This window comes from Oryzias latipes, chromosome 15 (genome assembly GCF_053564925.1).
Source record: "Oryzias latipes strain Hd-rR chromosome 15, Olatipes_Hd-rR_3.1".
In the NCBI taxonomy this organism is placed as follows: Eukaryota; Metazoa; Chordata; class Actinopteri; order Beloniformes; family Adrianichthyidae; genus Oryzias; species Oryzias latipes.
In genome coordinates this window covers 1,521,546-1,536,679 of record NC_136251.1, presented here as the reverse complement: position 1 = coordinate 1,536,679, position 15,134 = coordinate 1,521,546, and the positions used below count along the sequence as shown (strand labels likewise).

Sequence of the window (15,134 nt, the reverse complement as noted above, 5' to 3'; positions counted from 1 at the left end):
ATATAAATAAAAACAGGAACATTAATCCAGAAATAACTTGTAATATTTTGCTCTCCATAGAAATATATTCTGTCAAAATTATACAAATATGAACATGCTGCAGGACAAAAAACAAAGAAAGCCTGGAAATATTAATAAGAAATTACAAATCAAGAGCATTTTTTTGGAGCTGGACTCCTGCTTCATTTTTAGCAATAATTTCTTAATGTGTGACGTCCTGTGTGTGTCTTTGTGAAACATATCAGAGGGATTAGATCTAAAAAATAAAACTTATTGTGATTAATATGTTTAGGTCTTATAAAACATTAAAGACTAAATCATAGAACTCATCAGTGGGATTACTCCAAAAATATTTGGCATTTCCCTAATTTTGTGCAACACCAACAGTAGAAATCCTCCAAAAAACCTCAATCCATAAAAAATGGTCTGCGCTCAAATGTTCCAATATTCAAGAAAATGAATAAAGAAACTCTGATTTCAGGATATAAAGATAAGAGGATTTAAGGATCAACAGGTGTTTGAATAAATGTGTGAACTTGATTGTGGTTAAATATTCAAAGCTCTTTTAATTACAACCACTGAGTTTTACATTGTAATGTGTAATAATGATTACTGAAATGTTTAAATTACAATCAATCAATAAGCTTTTGATTTTGTTTACTTGATCTGCAATGTGTAGCAATAATTACTGGTTTGATGTTATCATGTGTTGTAATGATAATTAATTATTATTACATATCGGTATCGTTACTGTTTACTGAAATCATGAACGAATGTTTTCTGAAGATCATCAATCATTTCTAGGCACTGGATTTAGTTACTTCAAGAGAATCTATCTGATCAGAACCGGATTTAAAACTCTGTAAAACTATCAAATGAATGAACTCAGTAGGGGGGGGATTATATAAGCTTGCTTCTTCCCACTCCTTTTCAAGCAATAAATCAAACTCTACTTATACTTCAGTTAATGATCACTGTATTTAATTAAGCATATATGATTTAAGTGACATTTTTGTTTTGTTTTATTTTCTTTTTAATCTATGCATTTCATCATATCTTTAATGAGTTTGATAAATATGTGTAAATTCTTTATAGCTTTGACTACAATGCTTGAAATAAATCAATAAAATCAAAAATCAAATCAAATCAATTGACCTAAACCAAATACATCTATATTTTTACAGTCCGAAGGAATGACAGGGGGAGCGATGCAGCACTTCAAACCTTGAGCTCCTTAGATGAAGATGAAAGGGACCTCAGGGATCTGGTGAAGAGGATGGACACGCCCACAGAGAAGATGGAGGAGCATCCAATTAAAGACAGGAGGCTCAGAGAGATGAAGTCCAGCTCAGATGAGAGCCTCCTGGAATCTGCTCCATCTGCACGCAGACGGCGGAACCTGACCACTGCGGGGCGCCATGCAGGTCTAAGGAGTCAAATGGACTTGAAGGGAGAATCAGAAGAGGAGGGGGGTCAGAAGGAAAAAGAGTGCATAGTTTAGTTGGAGTTGTACATCAAGATCTTGTTCAAAGTCAAACTGCGAACATTTTGGATCAGAAACAGAAATGATCTGGCAGCAGACTGTGAGCCCAGCAGGAGATGTGCTAAACCACAACCTGAGCAGAGCTGCCAGGGGCCCCATTTCCACAACTTTGCACATAGTTCAGCAAACATGACATACGCACAAATCCCAAAATGAGAAAAAAACTACTTTCAGATTTATAAAAGTGTTGGTGTTTTCACGCAGGGGTCTCTTTCTAAACACCATTCTTAAATCAGATGTGCGTGATTACACGTAATGTTCTGCCCCGCCCATTTGTTCAGAGAAGGTCCATGACATGATGGGAAACTAATATAAAAACTTTTTAAAAAGTTTTGGTTGGCCAATCAGGAAACCGATCAGGGAAAAGAAAAATGTGATGTGAGTGTGCTGAGAGGTTGAAAGTCAGGTTTAGTTCGTGTGTGTGAGGAAGAATTATAATTTAGCGTCAGCTCATTAATTGCAAGTCATTCATTCATCTTCTAAACCCGTTTGATCTTTTTCGGGGTCATGGGGCTGCTGGAGCCTATCCCAGCTACTTGTGGGCGAAGGCAGTGGACGCCCTGGACAGGTCGCTAGTCTGACGCTGGGCCACAATCACACACTCACATTTGGCAAGATTTTCAAAAGGCAATCTCTACCTCATGAAAGCAGTTAATTGTCTTCAACCTCAATCTCCCTCTTTTCTGGAGGTTCCCATGTGAAATCATCTGCAGAAAATGGCAGGAAGTGACAGTGACAAAAAAAAAGAGTTCAAAAAGACTGATGCTGATGACAATGTAGAGTTTGTAGACCTCTCCACTGTTTGCAAATATCTACAGGGGTATGAGAATGCCTTTCCTCAGCTCCATGGTATGTACATACTCCATTGTGATTGGTGGATCATCTGCAACATGTGAAAGCTCTTTCTCTACTTTGTCTCCAGTTCTTATCCCCTTCTGCAGCACCATACTACATTCCAGAAAACCAAATTTAGTTATTTTAGCTCATGAGAAGGCCATGACAAAAAGCCTGCATATGGATTCATTTGTTAGGACTTTTGCACAAAAAAACATACGACTAATGCTGTAATGGCTGGTAGAAGCCATGCTGTGTGTTCAGAACTAAATAAATTCATTCATCTTCTTAACTGTTTTATTCCCTTTCGGGGTCACGGGGTTGCCGGAGCCTATCCCGGCCACTTGGGCGTAGGCAAGGGATGCCCTGGACAGGTCGCCAGTCTGCCGCAGGGTGGAATATCCTTAATCACACATCCATTCACTCTCACACTCACACCTATGGACAATTTAGAGTTGCCAATCAACCTATGAAGCATGTTTTTGGACAGTGGGAGGAAGCCGGAGATCCCGGAGAAAACCCACGCATGCACGGGGAGAACATGCAAACTCCACACAGAAAGGCCCCCAAATGTTGTGTTTTACATGTCCCCCAGCCGGGACTTGAACTGGAGGCCTTCTTGCTGTGAGGCAAGAGCGCTAACCACTGCGCCACCGTGCAGCCAACTAAATAAATTAAAGAGTCATAAATAAATAAATAAATACAAAGAAATTCAGAACCATAAATAGCTAAACAGACAAACTTTAAAGTAAGTAAATACAACAGTTACAAAAATTCATAAAAATACATAAAAAAGACAAAAAAACATCATGCTCCGGGCTGTTTCCATCAAAGAGACCAGGATGATTGATCCGTGTAAAGGAAAGAATGAATGGGGTCAGTTATCGTCAGATTGTGAGTGAAAACCTCCTTCCATTGGCATGGACATTGAAGATGAAACATGGCTGGGTCTTTCAGCTTAATAATGATCCCAAACACACTGTTGCCCGGGTAACATAGGAGTGGCTTCATAACAAGCATTTCAAGGTTCTGGAGTGGCCTAGCCAGTCTCCAGATCTCAACCCCATAGAAAATCTTTGGAGGGAGTTGAAAGTCTGTGTTGCCCAGCAACAGCCCCAAAACATCACTGCTCTAGAGGAGATCTGGGGCCTGTTTCAGAAAGGAGGTTCAACCAACTCTGAGGTCAAACTTGAACTCTGAGTTGGTCAATCGAGAGATTAACAACTCTGAGTTTTCTGTTTCAGAGAAGCTGATTGGAGTTAGGTCAATCAACTCTGAGTGGACTGATTCGGAGTTAAACGTGTGCACCACAACTATAAGAAGCCATTATCAATGGAGCGCAGATATTACGAGTCACCATGGCAACTGTGAAAAAAAGAGGTCTGCGTATTTTTCGCCAGCTGAACTTGACGTGCTGCTGCAGAGTTACAGTGAATATGAACACATATTCCAGAAGACAAGCAACACGGCTGCATCTGCAAAACAGAGACAGTTAGCGTGGGAAAACATAGCTGCTCAAGTTAATGCGTAAGTTTGCATTTAAATCATTGTTATAAAATATTGGCTGTAATAACTTTTTAAATAGCTTAAGGTATGAAATAAAAATGGCGATATTTAGGTGTACTTTTGAAGTGTTATTCCTGGTGTAATTGCATGAAATGCTGCATAGTGTACAGAACCAATCTGGGGGAAAAATGCATTTAACGTCGGTAATGTTTAGAGGAATTTTTTTGTTAACCTTCCCCTCTTGCAAACGTTGGTCAGTTTAATATTAATACATGCAATTGTGTTTTTAAAAGTGAACTTTTGTCTACCCTTGTATTGATCCATTGGTATAGGTTTATATGGGATTGAGAAAGTAAGCAGTGCTAGCAAATTGTGTTTCCAAAAAGTAATCGTTACATTAATCTAATTCAATGTCCCTGATTTCATTTTCATTTAGATGCAATCCTGCAGGAATTAAAAGAACATGGCAGCAGCTAAAAATGAAGTATAAAAACATAATTCAATCAGGTCAAATTTGAGTATGTCATGGATGTAGGCTTTGTTGACAATATTTGACATATGAAACATCTACCTAGCAATACCTAATGTTGTTTTCATTGTATATATGTAATTGACTGCACCGAAAAACGGTAAAGCTCAAACAAAAACGTATGGGGAAATGACAAAAAATCGAGTCAAAATCCTCGTACAAGGTAAATATAATTTTCTACGAAATAATGCAGCCTCCTCGTCTATTGGGTCCTCCAAAAAAAGACAAGCCATTCTTGTCACTTGTCTCTGTGTGACGGAAATTTGGGCAATGAAGGTTAAAGCGACAAATACCGCTTCGTCTTTAAAAAGGGGAGGGGACCGGCAGAAACCTTGAGTTTAGAGAATTAAACCTGCTCCCGACCAGGTTAGGTTCACAGCGTAAGTAACCATGGACACTGACTCCGAGTATAAGTTACCTCTCTTTCAGAAACGGGTTTGACTTACTCTGCTTTCTCTGGTTTAACAAACCTCCCATTCTGAAACGGAAAACCCAGGGTTTCCCTGATTTCAGGGTTAACGCATTCAGAGTTTACACTTAACCTCCTTTCTGAAACAGGCCCCTGCATGGAGGAATATACCAAAACATCACTGCTCTAGAGGAGATCTGCATGGAGGAATGGACCAAAATACCAGCAACAGTTTGTAAAAATTTTGTGACTTAAAGAAAACGTTTGACTGCTGTCATTACCAACAAAGGGTATACAACAAAGTATGGAATTAAACTTATGTTATTTACAACATTTTTGTTTTCCACCATAAGTTGAAAATAAATTCTTTAAGATAAGACGGTCAAAGTTTCTTTTTTTTCATTTTGTCTCTCATTGTTTACCTATGATGAAAATTACAGGCCTCTGTCATCTTTTTAAGTGGAAGAATTTGAACAATTGGTGACTGACTAAATACTTTTTTAACCCACTGTACCTCTCAACAAGTTGCACCCACATGTCCCGGCCATTATCATCAACCTGTTATTCTTCATCTCCCTTCTCCCTTGTGCTCTGCAGCAGATTGTTATGTTTCCTACATGGTTACATCTTCCAAAAAACCCATCAGCGTGGACTAGGTGAGGACAAAACCACAAAGATTCCTTGCCAGGAAGGTTTCTGTCCTGACCAAGTGTCTCCAAAGCTGCATAATACCTGTGCTGCAGAACTGAGAGTCCACTACAACAGGTCAACAACCTACAGCTGCGTTCACACCTAATGCGATTTATGCATCAGGGGCCTCAAGGTTCAATGTTAGGTCAATACACTCACATGATTCGAGGTCCTGCAGAGTGATTTGACCTTTGGCTGTTGCACCTCAGAGTGGCAGCAGCGTGTTTTCAGTGTCAGGGTACAATTTGTGCGTGAAGGCCCGTACACACCGGGACGAATATTCGCCAGGCGTTATTCGCCAGCGTTTTTCGCCACGTTTTTTGTGTTCACACCCAGGCGATTTTCGCTGAAGGTGAGCCGAGCGAACATGCAATTTCATTCCCTGACATTAGATGGCGCTTAATGTAAACAGAAATACTCCTGTACACAAGGTGGCGCTGCGCAACTTTACGATTCTTAAAGTCGCTTTTCACTCAGAAGAAGACAGCAAGTATTTACGCGCTTGTCAGAATAAAACAAAGAAAACATGAATATTTCAAGCATCAGTAGCTCCAACTGGTACTTGGTAAGGGGATATTTTAGAATGTCCGTCATTATTTCTTTGCGGCAGCGTAGACGCTACTTGGCGTCTATCTTCTTCGCTGGTATTTGTGCTCAGCAAGGCAGTTTTGTGTTTGAGCGCCCCCAAGTTGTGTTTTACTGTAACTTCAGAAGCTCCAGACACGTGTGCAAAAGCGCCATTCTCATTGGTCGAATAGATCGCGTCGAAAAAAAAAAACGAACCCGAGGCGTTTTTTTTTTTTTTTTGACGCTTTAGCGCGTGGCGTTTTTTCGCGTCGGTGTGCACACTCTCATTGGTGCCCTTTGTTTAGTCACGAGGCGTTAAACGTCGGCGAAAATCGCCGGCGAAATTCGTCCCGGTGTGAACAGGTGTGGCGCAGCCAGAGTTAAAAAACCTGAACTTTGGCAAGGTTGACCCATCCAATCAGGGACTCAGCTTTGGGCATGTAACACATTCAGTGACTCAATCAGTGGGTAGAACACAAATCCAATATGGAGGCTTCTGTTTGCCATGTAGGGTTACTGGAGCCCGATTAGGCTACTGTGGGGTGAAGGCGGGATAAACCCTGGACAGGTTGCCAGCCTGTCCCAGGGTCCATGGGGCTGGAGCGATCACATCTGCTACACCGGCCTCTGGGCAGCTGAGCTGGTTCGCTTCTTACCCCCCTGGGTGGCTGGCTAGCAGACGGAGAGCCACTGTGGCGTGGGGAGGCAGCCTTCTCGGACCTCCTGAAGCTTGGGATATTCTTATTTTTATTGAGACCAGGGAAAGTAAAAAAATTTCAGGAAAATGAACAGACTGGTCAAGAGAGCGAAGTCTGTTGTCAGTGCGAGTTTGGACACTGTGGAGACAATGGTGGATGGAAGAACCGGAATTGTGTCCGAATTCCTACCCTAATCCCTAACTACTAAAACCCTATAAAGTGCGGCACTATATAGTTCTCTGAATTTTCAAAGCAATTCGGGCACCCGTGCTCACTACTTTTCTCTTTTGGGTGTTGTTCATGTGGCGCTTGACACGGAAACAAAGTGGCGCATTACCGCCACCACCTGGTCTGGAGGCGGACTACTTGTATTTAACGCGGAGAATGACACCTATTTTCCAAAGTAAAAACATAATAAATATGAACATTTTTACAAAGACTATTTATGAATCTGCTGTGTTCTGATCATGGAAAACGTGGCTGATTTATAAATAATAAAATTACAAACACATTGGTGTTGATATAATGTATTTGTTCAGAAATAAACCCTCAAGTCATTAGTCCATGGCAATGTTTATTTTTGTGCCGCTGAACGATTTACGGGCTCTTGCGAGGAAGCATTTTTTTCAGTAGTTTTCTCTTCTAACTTACTGAAAATAGCTTTGAATATGAAGCTGTCCGTGTTCCTGTTGGCAATAATTCAACCGTTTTTTGTGAGATCAAACTGAAAACGAGCAGATATGCAGCATCACAGGACAGCAAGGAGGAGAAGCAGACGTCTCAGAAGATTTCCTCTGGATGCCCTGGCCAGACATGAACAACCTGTGAGTTAAACTTGTGAATTCAAAATTTAGTATTTTTTATTCAGTTTTAAACCATATCACTTGTTTAAAACAAAAATACTTTCATTTATTAAATACTTTCATTTTTCACCCAGTAAAAAGAAAAACGATATTTTCCAGCATTTAAAAATACTTCATAAACTAAAATGTAAGACATCAAAAATAAATAGAAACATTCAAAAAATGAGATTTCATTTCCTCAATGAAATACATTAATGTTCCATTTTACAGGGTCTTCCACGTCTCTACTGCTTTGCAAACATAAAGGTTTCTGTCCTGGCCCTTTACGCTGACAGTCAGCCCGACACAAGACCGGATTTTCGGCAGGACCATCAAGCATCTGGTGGAGCAGCTTCGGGGTTCCTCACACTCTGGGGGGACAAGAGACTGAGGTCCTGGTGTTTTTTTTTTCTGGCTGGCGTGTGGCACATCTTACAGTGTGGTAGCCAGGGCCTTTGACATGACACGGTCCACTGTGAGTGACGTTGTCCACAGGACGGCAGACCGCATCATCCAGCTGATGAGCAGGGTCATCCAACTTCCCAGTGGGAATGAACTGCCATTAGTCACCTCTGGTTTTTTAGCAGCTTGCTTGGTCTTCCACCTTCCAAAACGTCGTGGGGAGCATCGATGGCTGCCACATAAGAATAAAGGCCCTAAAATAAAATGCAGCTTGTTATTTTAACAGGAAGCTTTTTTATTCCATTCAAATACAGGCTGTATGTGACTCTAATCCCAAATTTATAAATATTTTTGTTGGGAATCCAGGATCAGTCCATAATTCACAGGTTCTACGTAAAAGCCCAATTTATGTAAATGAAGGATCCTTTTGGGTGATGGTGGGCATCTCTGCATTGCATATCCCATCACGCTCCTGACACCCTACAGGGAACCCATGAGGAATGCGGTTGAGGCCCGTTACAACCAGCACCACTCCAGAACACGGTCTATGGTGGTGACAGAGAATTTGGCATTTTAAAGATGAGGAGGAGAGCAATATTTCTGGGGGCACTGGGAGTAAAACCAAGCTTTGCAATGAAAATTATTGCCTTAAGTTCAATTCTGCACAATCTGTGCATCAGCAAAGGAGACTGCTTGGAACCACAGATGTTGAGCCACAGCAGGACGACACCAGGGACATGCAGGACGAGCAAAGTGGCGTCCGTCTGCGAGGACAAATCTCTGCCTTACTTTCAGCTCCAACTGTGACACACATGACTCTGGAGGACCACAATTATTGTTAACATGTGTAAAAATAAATGTTAACATATAAAACGAAATTGTAAATATGTACATTTGATATTTATATGAAAATCCTTTTGAGATTGTTAAAAATGGCTCAGATTTAAATAAAACATGTAAATTATTCATTTTTGTTCATGCATTTATTAAATAAATTGGAAAAACAACGGCAACATTACATTTTTTTAACAATATTTTCAACTAAAGTAAGCTTAACAGACTCTCCTGTCGCTCTTCCTCCCTTCTTGCTTTTTCCTCCTCTCCTCTCCTCTTTCAACAAAAACCTTTACCCCAATATGACAACGATTAACCGTTTATTGACAAATAAAGACAAATCTGATCATGATCAAGTGGGATCTCGTACTCCCATCCAGCACAAGCTTGCCTGAAAACAAACAGGCTATCTTTCTCCATCCACAGATGGATCAGATTTTCCTCATCCTCGTCTGTCCCTACATATATAAACACATTTAAAACATGTGTTAATAACTTATGACTACGGTTAGAAGTCACTGCTTTTTGATGTAATATCTAGCATTTGTTTTTAGCCTTCGGCGCTAATTCGCGCTAGCGTTAGCTTTAGCATTACCGAAATTGAGGAGCTTCAAAACAATGTAGGTTGTCGATTGAGGAATATAACATATTAAACACATCATCTTACGTTGTTACGGCTGTGGCCGTATTTGGTTTTGGTTTGTTCTGTTTGTTCTGTGTTTTGTGTATTATTTCTTTATTAGAGTGGGACTTCTGTGTTTTGTGGATCTTTGTTTGTATGTCTGTGATTATTTACAGGTGTGGTGCATGAAGGTGTGGCCTCAATTTGGACAAGCTGGTGGAGGCAGCTTTAAAAGCACCATTTGGACATCCAGTCGGGGGGAAGGGAGCCTTGCTGCAACAGTCTCCACTGCAGCTTGGCCCACTTCTCCATCTTGTTTTTGATTTCACCTCTTGTTTAGTTGTGTGTTGCACTTTAGTATTTTGTATTCGTAGTTCTATGTAGTTTGTATTGTTTGTGCCCACTCTGATTAGTCTTTTGGTTTATAGTTATGTTAAGTGAAGCTGTAGGGGTTGAAGGAATTTATATTTTTTGGTAAATTCATTAGGGTTTGCAGTCTTAAATTTTATTACATTGAAGATAAGTCATTTGCTGAAGTGTGTGCTTTTACATCCTTAAAACCTCGAAGAAGCTTCTTTAAGTTGTGAGAGGTTTCAGGAATGCAGCTCCAACCTCCAACCCCCTTCAGGAGAAAACAGTCTTTGATCTTCTAAGACCATCTGGAAGCCTTAACTGTAGATCTGACATGGACCAGAATTAAATTGTCTCCAGGATTCAATTTAAATCATGGGAAACCCTGGAGGTGTCAACTCACATGAGAAGGACAAAGAGTTGGGACTGATTGCCTGCGGAGAGGGATCCGGGCGACTCTGCTGGACCCCCATGTGGACACAGTTGGTGGTCGGACAGATGTCCGTCTTTGAAATAACCCCCCTGGACGTTTGAAGCAGGAAGCTAGGACCAAATGCTGTAACTCCTAACATGGGCTGAAGGAAGTAGGCGGGCTCCTCTGTCAGCCAATCTCCAGCGACCAGAGGCGGAGATTCGGCGGCCATCTTGCTCCCGGGGGAGGATGTTCTGACCACATGCTTAAAAGTCTGAACTCAAGGAATTTTCCTGTGTCTCCAGACAAGCTGCATGTGAATTCGGAATGTAACCTCTTGCGTATTGCAGGCCTTGATTTTGGACACCCAGATCGATCTGTTTTTACTCTGTTTTTAGAAATATTGTTAGGGAATAAATTTGTTAAACTTAATCCGGCCGAATCCCGTGGTTTTCTTCTTCTCGACTTTATTGAACATGCAACAAGGAAAGTAATCTCAAAGCGACAGATTATATTTTCCAACAGGGTGAACCGCCATTTTGTTTAGTACATGTTTTCTCCTGTTTTTGTTAGGTTAAGGAGGTTAGTTTTTGTCTTTATTTTCCTTTTCCTTTGTATAGGTAAGATTACATGTTTCAGTTAGTTGGGGTTTTGTTTGTTATTTTGGCCTGGGTTCACCCTGAAGCCTTTTAGCTTCACTTTTAGTTCTTGTTGGTTGTTTATTTGTAAATAAATTTGACATATTTTTATGGAGACATTTGTTTGGTGTTTTTGTTACAGTTAAATTATTAGCCAAAACTTTACTTTTTTTATGTTATGCCGCCTCGGTGCCCCTAGACACAAAGGGGGCGTAACATACGTATTTACAAATATATTTTACAACAGATACTAGATACTTTTTAATATACATACATGTTTCGGTTGTTTTCCTTGCCCAACCGGCTGCCATTTTCGAATAATTCAGACGCAATGTATCATGGGTCATACGCAGTGCATTCTGGTCCGACCGCAGTACATTATGGTCAATATTCGCCAATTGAGTGAGCATCGATCCACACTGGTTTTTCGTAGAGACTTCTGGGAAATTTCTAGTCCACTCGATTTTTGAACTGTAGATTCGGACAACCCTACAAAAGGGCGACCGCACTATGTAGTGCACTATATAGGGGTTAGGGCGGTAATTCGGACACAGGCCTTGAGTCAGAGGGTTGTGAACTTAAGTGACGCTCCATGCTGTTTGGCTGTTTGTGCGAGTTGGATTAAACGGGCTCTTGGCTCACAAAGAGATATTGCTTGTCTTCTTGTTTATTCCTCCTTGAGACTGTCCGGGGTCGTGCGGTGTATGGGGCACGGACAGCTCTCCAATGAAGCCATCTGATTAGCAGCTCAGCATTTGCTACCCCGCTTAAGTGACGGTCCGGCCGTATCGTTACATTGGTGTCAGAAGTGGGATGCTTAGCTGCTGCTACACTACGGAGAGCTACACCATGGAGAACTATGCCACCATGGAGAACTACGCCATGGAGAATGACACTGTTCTGGAGGTAGTTCAGGAGACGAGAGGAGGACGGGCTCCATCAATTCCGTGATGAAGCGAGCACCCACCGTCATCTGCAGCCTGGCCCTGCCCGACGCCAGCGTTAGACCATCCGGACCAGTCTGTGATGACGGTGCACAGCCCAGCTGAACTTCCACGATGCAATGGTTCAACACCACCGGAACCACGCCTGGCTCAGGTCAACCTGGCGACCGGCCATGAGGGCTGGACGCCGAAGGGGACTTCTCACACATCCAGGCCAGTGTTGGAGGGCGCTGCACTCCAGGCACTACTGGACCTCCCACCTGCGTAGCTGCGAGACCTGTCAGCGCGGACAGCAGAGCTTCGCTTTGGGGAGGAGGGTTCGACGTAACGGACCTACAGCAGCTGGAGTCTCGTCGACGACAACGAACACCTGGGATGCCTGGGGACCGTCGCTGCTGATGTGCAGCTCTTCGCTCGGAGAGGGTCTGCTCCCCTATGGCGATGTGTACCCGGATGGTGGTGCTTCCACGTAGGCGGGGACTGATTCTCCTGGCTGGGCACATACTGACATGGAACTGTGTCAGTTGCAGATTTGCTAACCCAGCCAATTTGGAGGAGGACTGTACACAGTGGCGGACGAAACCCAGGATTGTGCGACGGAGTCTTCAGCCAGTGTGTTCCTGTGTTGCGCCATTTGTGTTTTTAGTTCTGCAGTTATGTGAGGGTTGTGGGGACACTAACCCTCTTAGGTGGGGGCAGTGTAGCGACCTGGGGGTTGGCCCTGCCTTCAGCCCCAAAGGCTCATGGGAAGTGGGGAGCTTTAAGGTAAAACCTTGAGTCAGAGGGTTGTGAACTTAAGTGACACTCCATGCTGTTTGGCTGTTTGTGCGAGTTGGATTAAACGGGCTCTTGGCTCAAAAAGAGATATTGCTTGTCTTCTTGTTTATTCCTCCTTGAGACTGTCCGGGGTCGTGCGGTGTATGGGGCACGGACAGCTCTCCAATGAAGCCATCTGATTCGCAGCTCGGGATTTGCTACCCCGCTTAAGTGACGGTCCGGCCGGATCGTTACAATATCTTTGATTTTGTTCACATAAAGTTATATCGCTAGAGGAGACACGCCCACTTGGGAAGCCTGGCCGACGGTGGCGGAGCGCAACGCCATCTTGGTGAGGGCGCCGGATGGGCTGCCCATCTGCACCTGGGGCTGGGATCGGCCCTTCCCTGGCTCTGGGACGGGACAACCCTCTCGGGGCCCCCGGTCGCTCTGGGTGTCACCCGCTTCGGCTGCGGGGTCTGGGGTGGGGTGGGGGGCTTGTCGGCCCTGTCCTGTGGGGGGGGCGTTCTGGGGGGGAGGGGGGGCTAGCGGGTCGGGGTCTCCGCTGAGGCAATCAGTGGTTGCCTCGGCCGGTTGGCCTCCTCGGTCCCGTCGAGGCCTGACCAGAGCTCCTCTAGGGCCGGCGTCTGGGGGTGGGGGCCTGGGCTTGCTCCGGGGGGGGCGACGCTTTCTGGCTCCTCTCTCTCTGTGTGGGGTGGGTGGTGCCGGGCCTGGGGTGTCGGCGCCTCCGGGGGTGGGGCCTCTGGGCTGGGTGGCCCTGGCCCCTTTGCTGGGGGTGGGCTGGGGGACGGCTGTTTGACCACCGGGGGACAGTCTACCAGCTGTCCCCAACTTAACCCCTTCCTCATATAACCTCATATTAGGGTGAGGGGGTGGGGGGTCTAGCCTGCGATGCGCCTTGGGGGGGGGCTACTTGGGAGTGGCCCCCCTCCTATGGTTGCCGTATGGAGTGGGGCCCCCCCTCTTTCGGTTTTATTTGCACCTTAGACATGTAGGGTCCTTGGTAGGGGGGGTGCTTGGACATCACTGCAAGCAAGCAGCAGATGTCCTCCTGGCACCCTACCCGCCAATTTTAACCGCACCTTAGACATTTAGGGCCCCTTGGTGGGGAGGGTGAGGGGACATCACTGTGAGTAATCAGGAGATGTCCCCTTAGTGCCCTACTCGCCAATTTTAACTGCACCCCCCTTAGTACACACACCCCTCCCCCTTCAATATATACATTCAAACATAAACACCCATACACGCACACACATTTTACAAGGAAGGTGGGACCTGGGTCCATCTGTCCCCTACCCCTTCCCTGGTGGGGGGTGCGGGCCCCTTGGCGATGGCGGCCGTGTCCCTTGGGTGCCGGCACCCTGGGCCCGGCGCTGCTCTCTCCGCATGGTGGGGGGGTTCATATTACACCTGAGCCGGGGGTGTTCGTGTCCCTGGGGGGTGGGTCCTGGTCCTTGCCCCTGGGCGCTGGGCCCCGCCAAACTTCCAACATGGCCGAGCCTGGTCGGGCCATATTTATAACACCCCTTGTGGGCCGCCCTTTTTTCCCCGGGGTTCCCCCCTCCTGGGCGGGGGCGGCGGGCCCCTGCCTTGCTCCTACCTGGACCAACCGTGGGCCGGGTGGGTGACTGCCTGGAGTGCGGAGCGGGTCTCCCTTGGGGGGTCCTAGCTCGTACCTGGGGTCGGGGCGGGGGGATGCCCGGAACTCCTGGGTGGTGGTGGGGTGCTCGTCTGGGGCTGTGGGCGTCCCTCTCCGGTGGGGCCCTGCGTTGGGCTCTTCCGGCGCGGCGGGGGGGCTGCTTTCCTGGCTGGGCTGGGGCGGCGCTCTCTTTCCCTCCGCGCCTCCCTGCTCTCTGGCTCTGGGGGCCTCGCGGCGGTCCTGCTGGCCCTGGCCTGGGTGGCGGTCTTGGTCGCCCGGGGGGCGGTTGTTCCCTGCCTGTTCCCGTATGGCGTTGGGGGAATTCCGGCTGCCGCTGCTGCTGCGGCGGGGGTCTGGGTGTGGGGGTGGCTGGGCGCTCCTCCTCCTTCTTTTCACATTCCACCATCCATTTTAGAAGAACATAAACACTCACTTGAGCACTGGTGTTAGCTCACCTTTGCACTAATAGTTTGCATGATTGAATGAATGAAAGATTTCACACTAGGTGGTTTAAAGGCATAGGTATGCGTTCGTGAACACTATCTGTTTTGTGTACATGTTGACATGTGGACATTTTTGCAGCTAGCAGGTGTCTTGATAATATTTGAGTGTGTGTGAACAGGCCCCGCCCTTTTTGTACTACATTTGAACCGTACCGTAATGATAAACAACCAGTAAACCTGTCTGCTCTATGCTGCTTTATGGTCTTACCCCCCTTCCCCTCCTATTATCACCCTCCTACCCCCCCCCCCTCCCTCTCTCTAACGTCCCTCTCTCTTCTTCCCCTCTTTCCTTTTCCGTCCGGTCCAACACCAAAGATTTTCAAACATGATTGAAATTAATAAAGTTTGGCCTCAATTACAAAAGGGGTTTATTCAGACATACCTTTGGTTTGTC

General features: G+C 45.3%; 1 protein-coding gene across 1 annotated transcript in view; it reads left to right on the top strand.

The window, feature by feature from the left end:
* The window catches only part of LOC105357917 (uncharacterized), a 37,476-nt gene extending 32,278 nt beyond the window's left edge, over positions 1-5,198 (top strand). The window contains exon 6 of the mRNA XM_023963547.2: positions 1,185-5,198. Within this exon, the coding sequence (XP_023819315.1) occupies positions 1,185-1,501 (317 nt within the window). The 3' untranslated portion in view covers positions 1,502-5,198. The remainder of the gene's footprint in view (positions 1-1,184) is intronic.
* Positions 5,199-15,134: the final 9,936 nt, after the last annotated feature.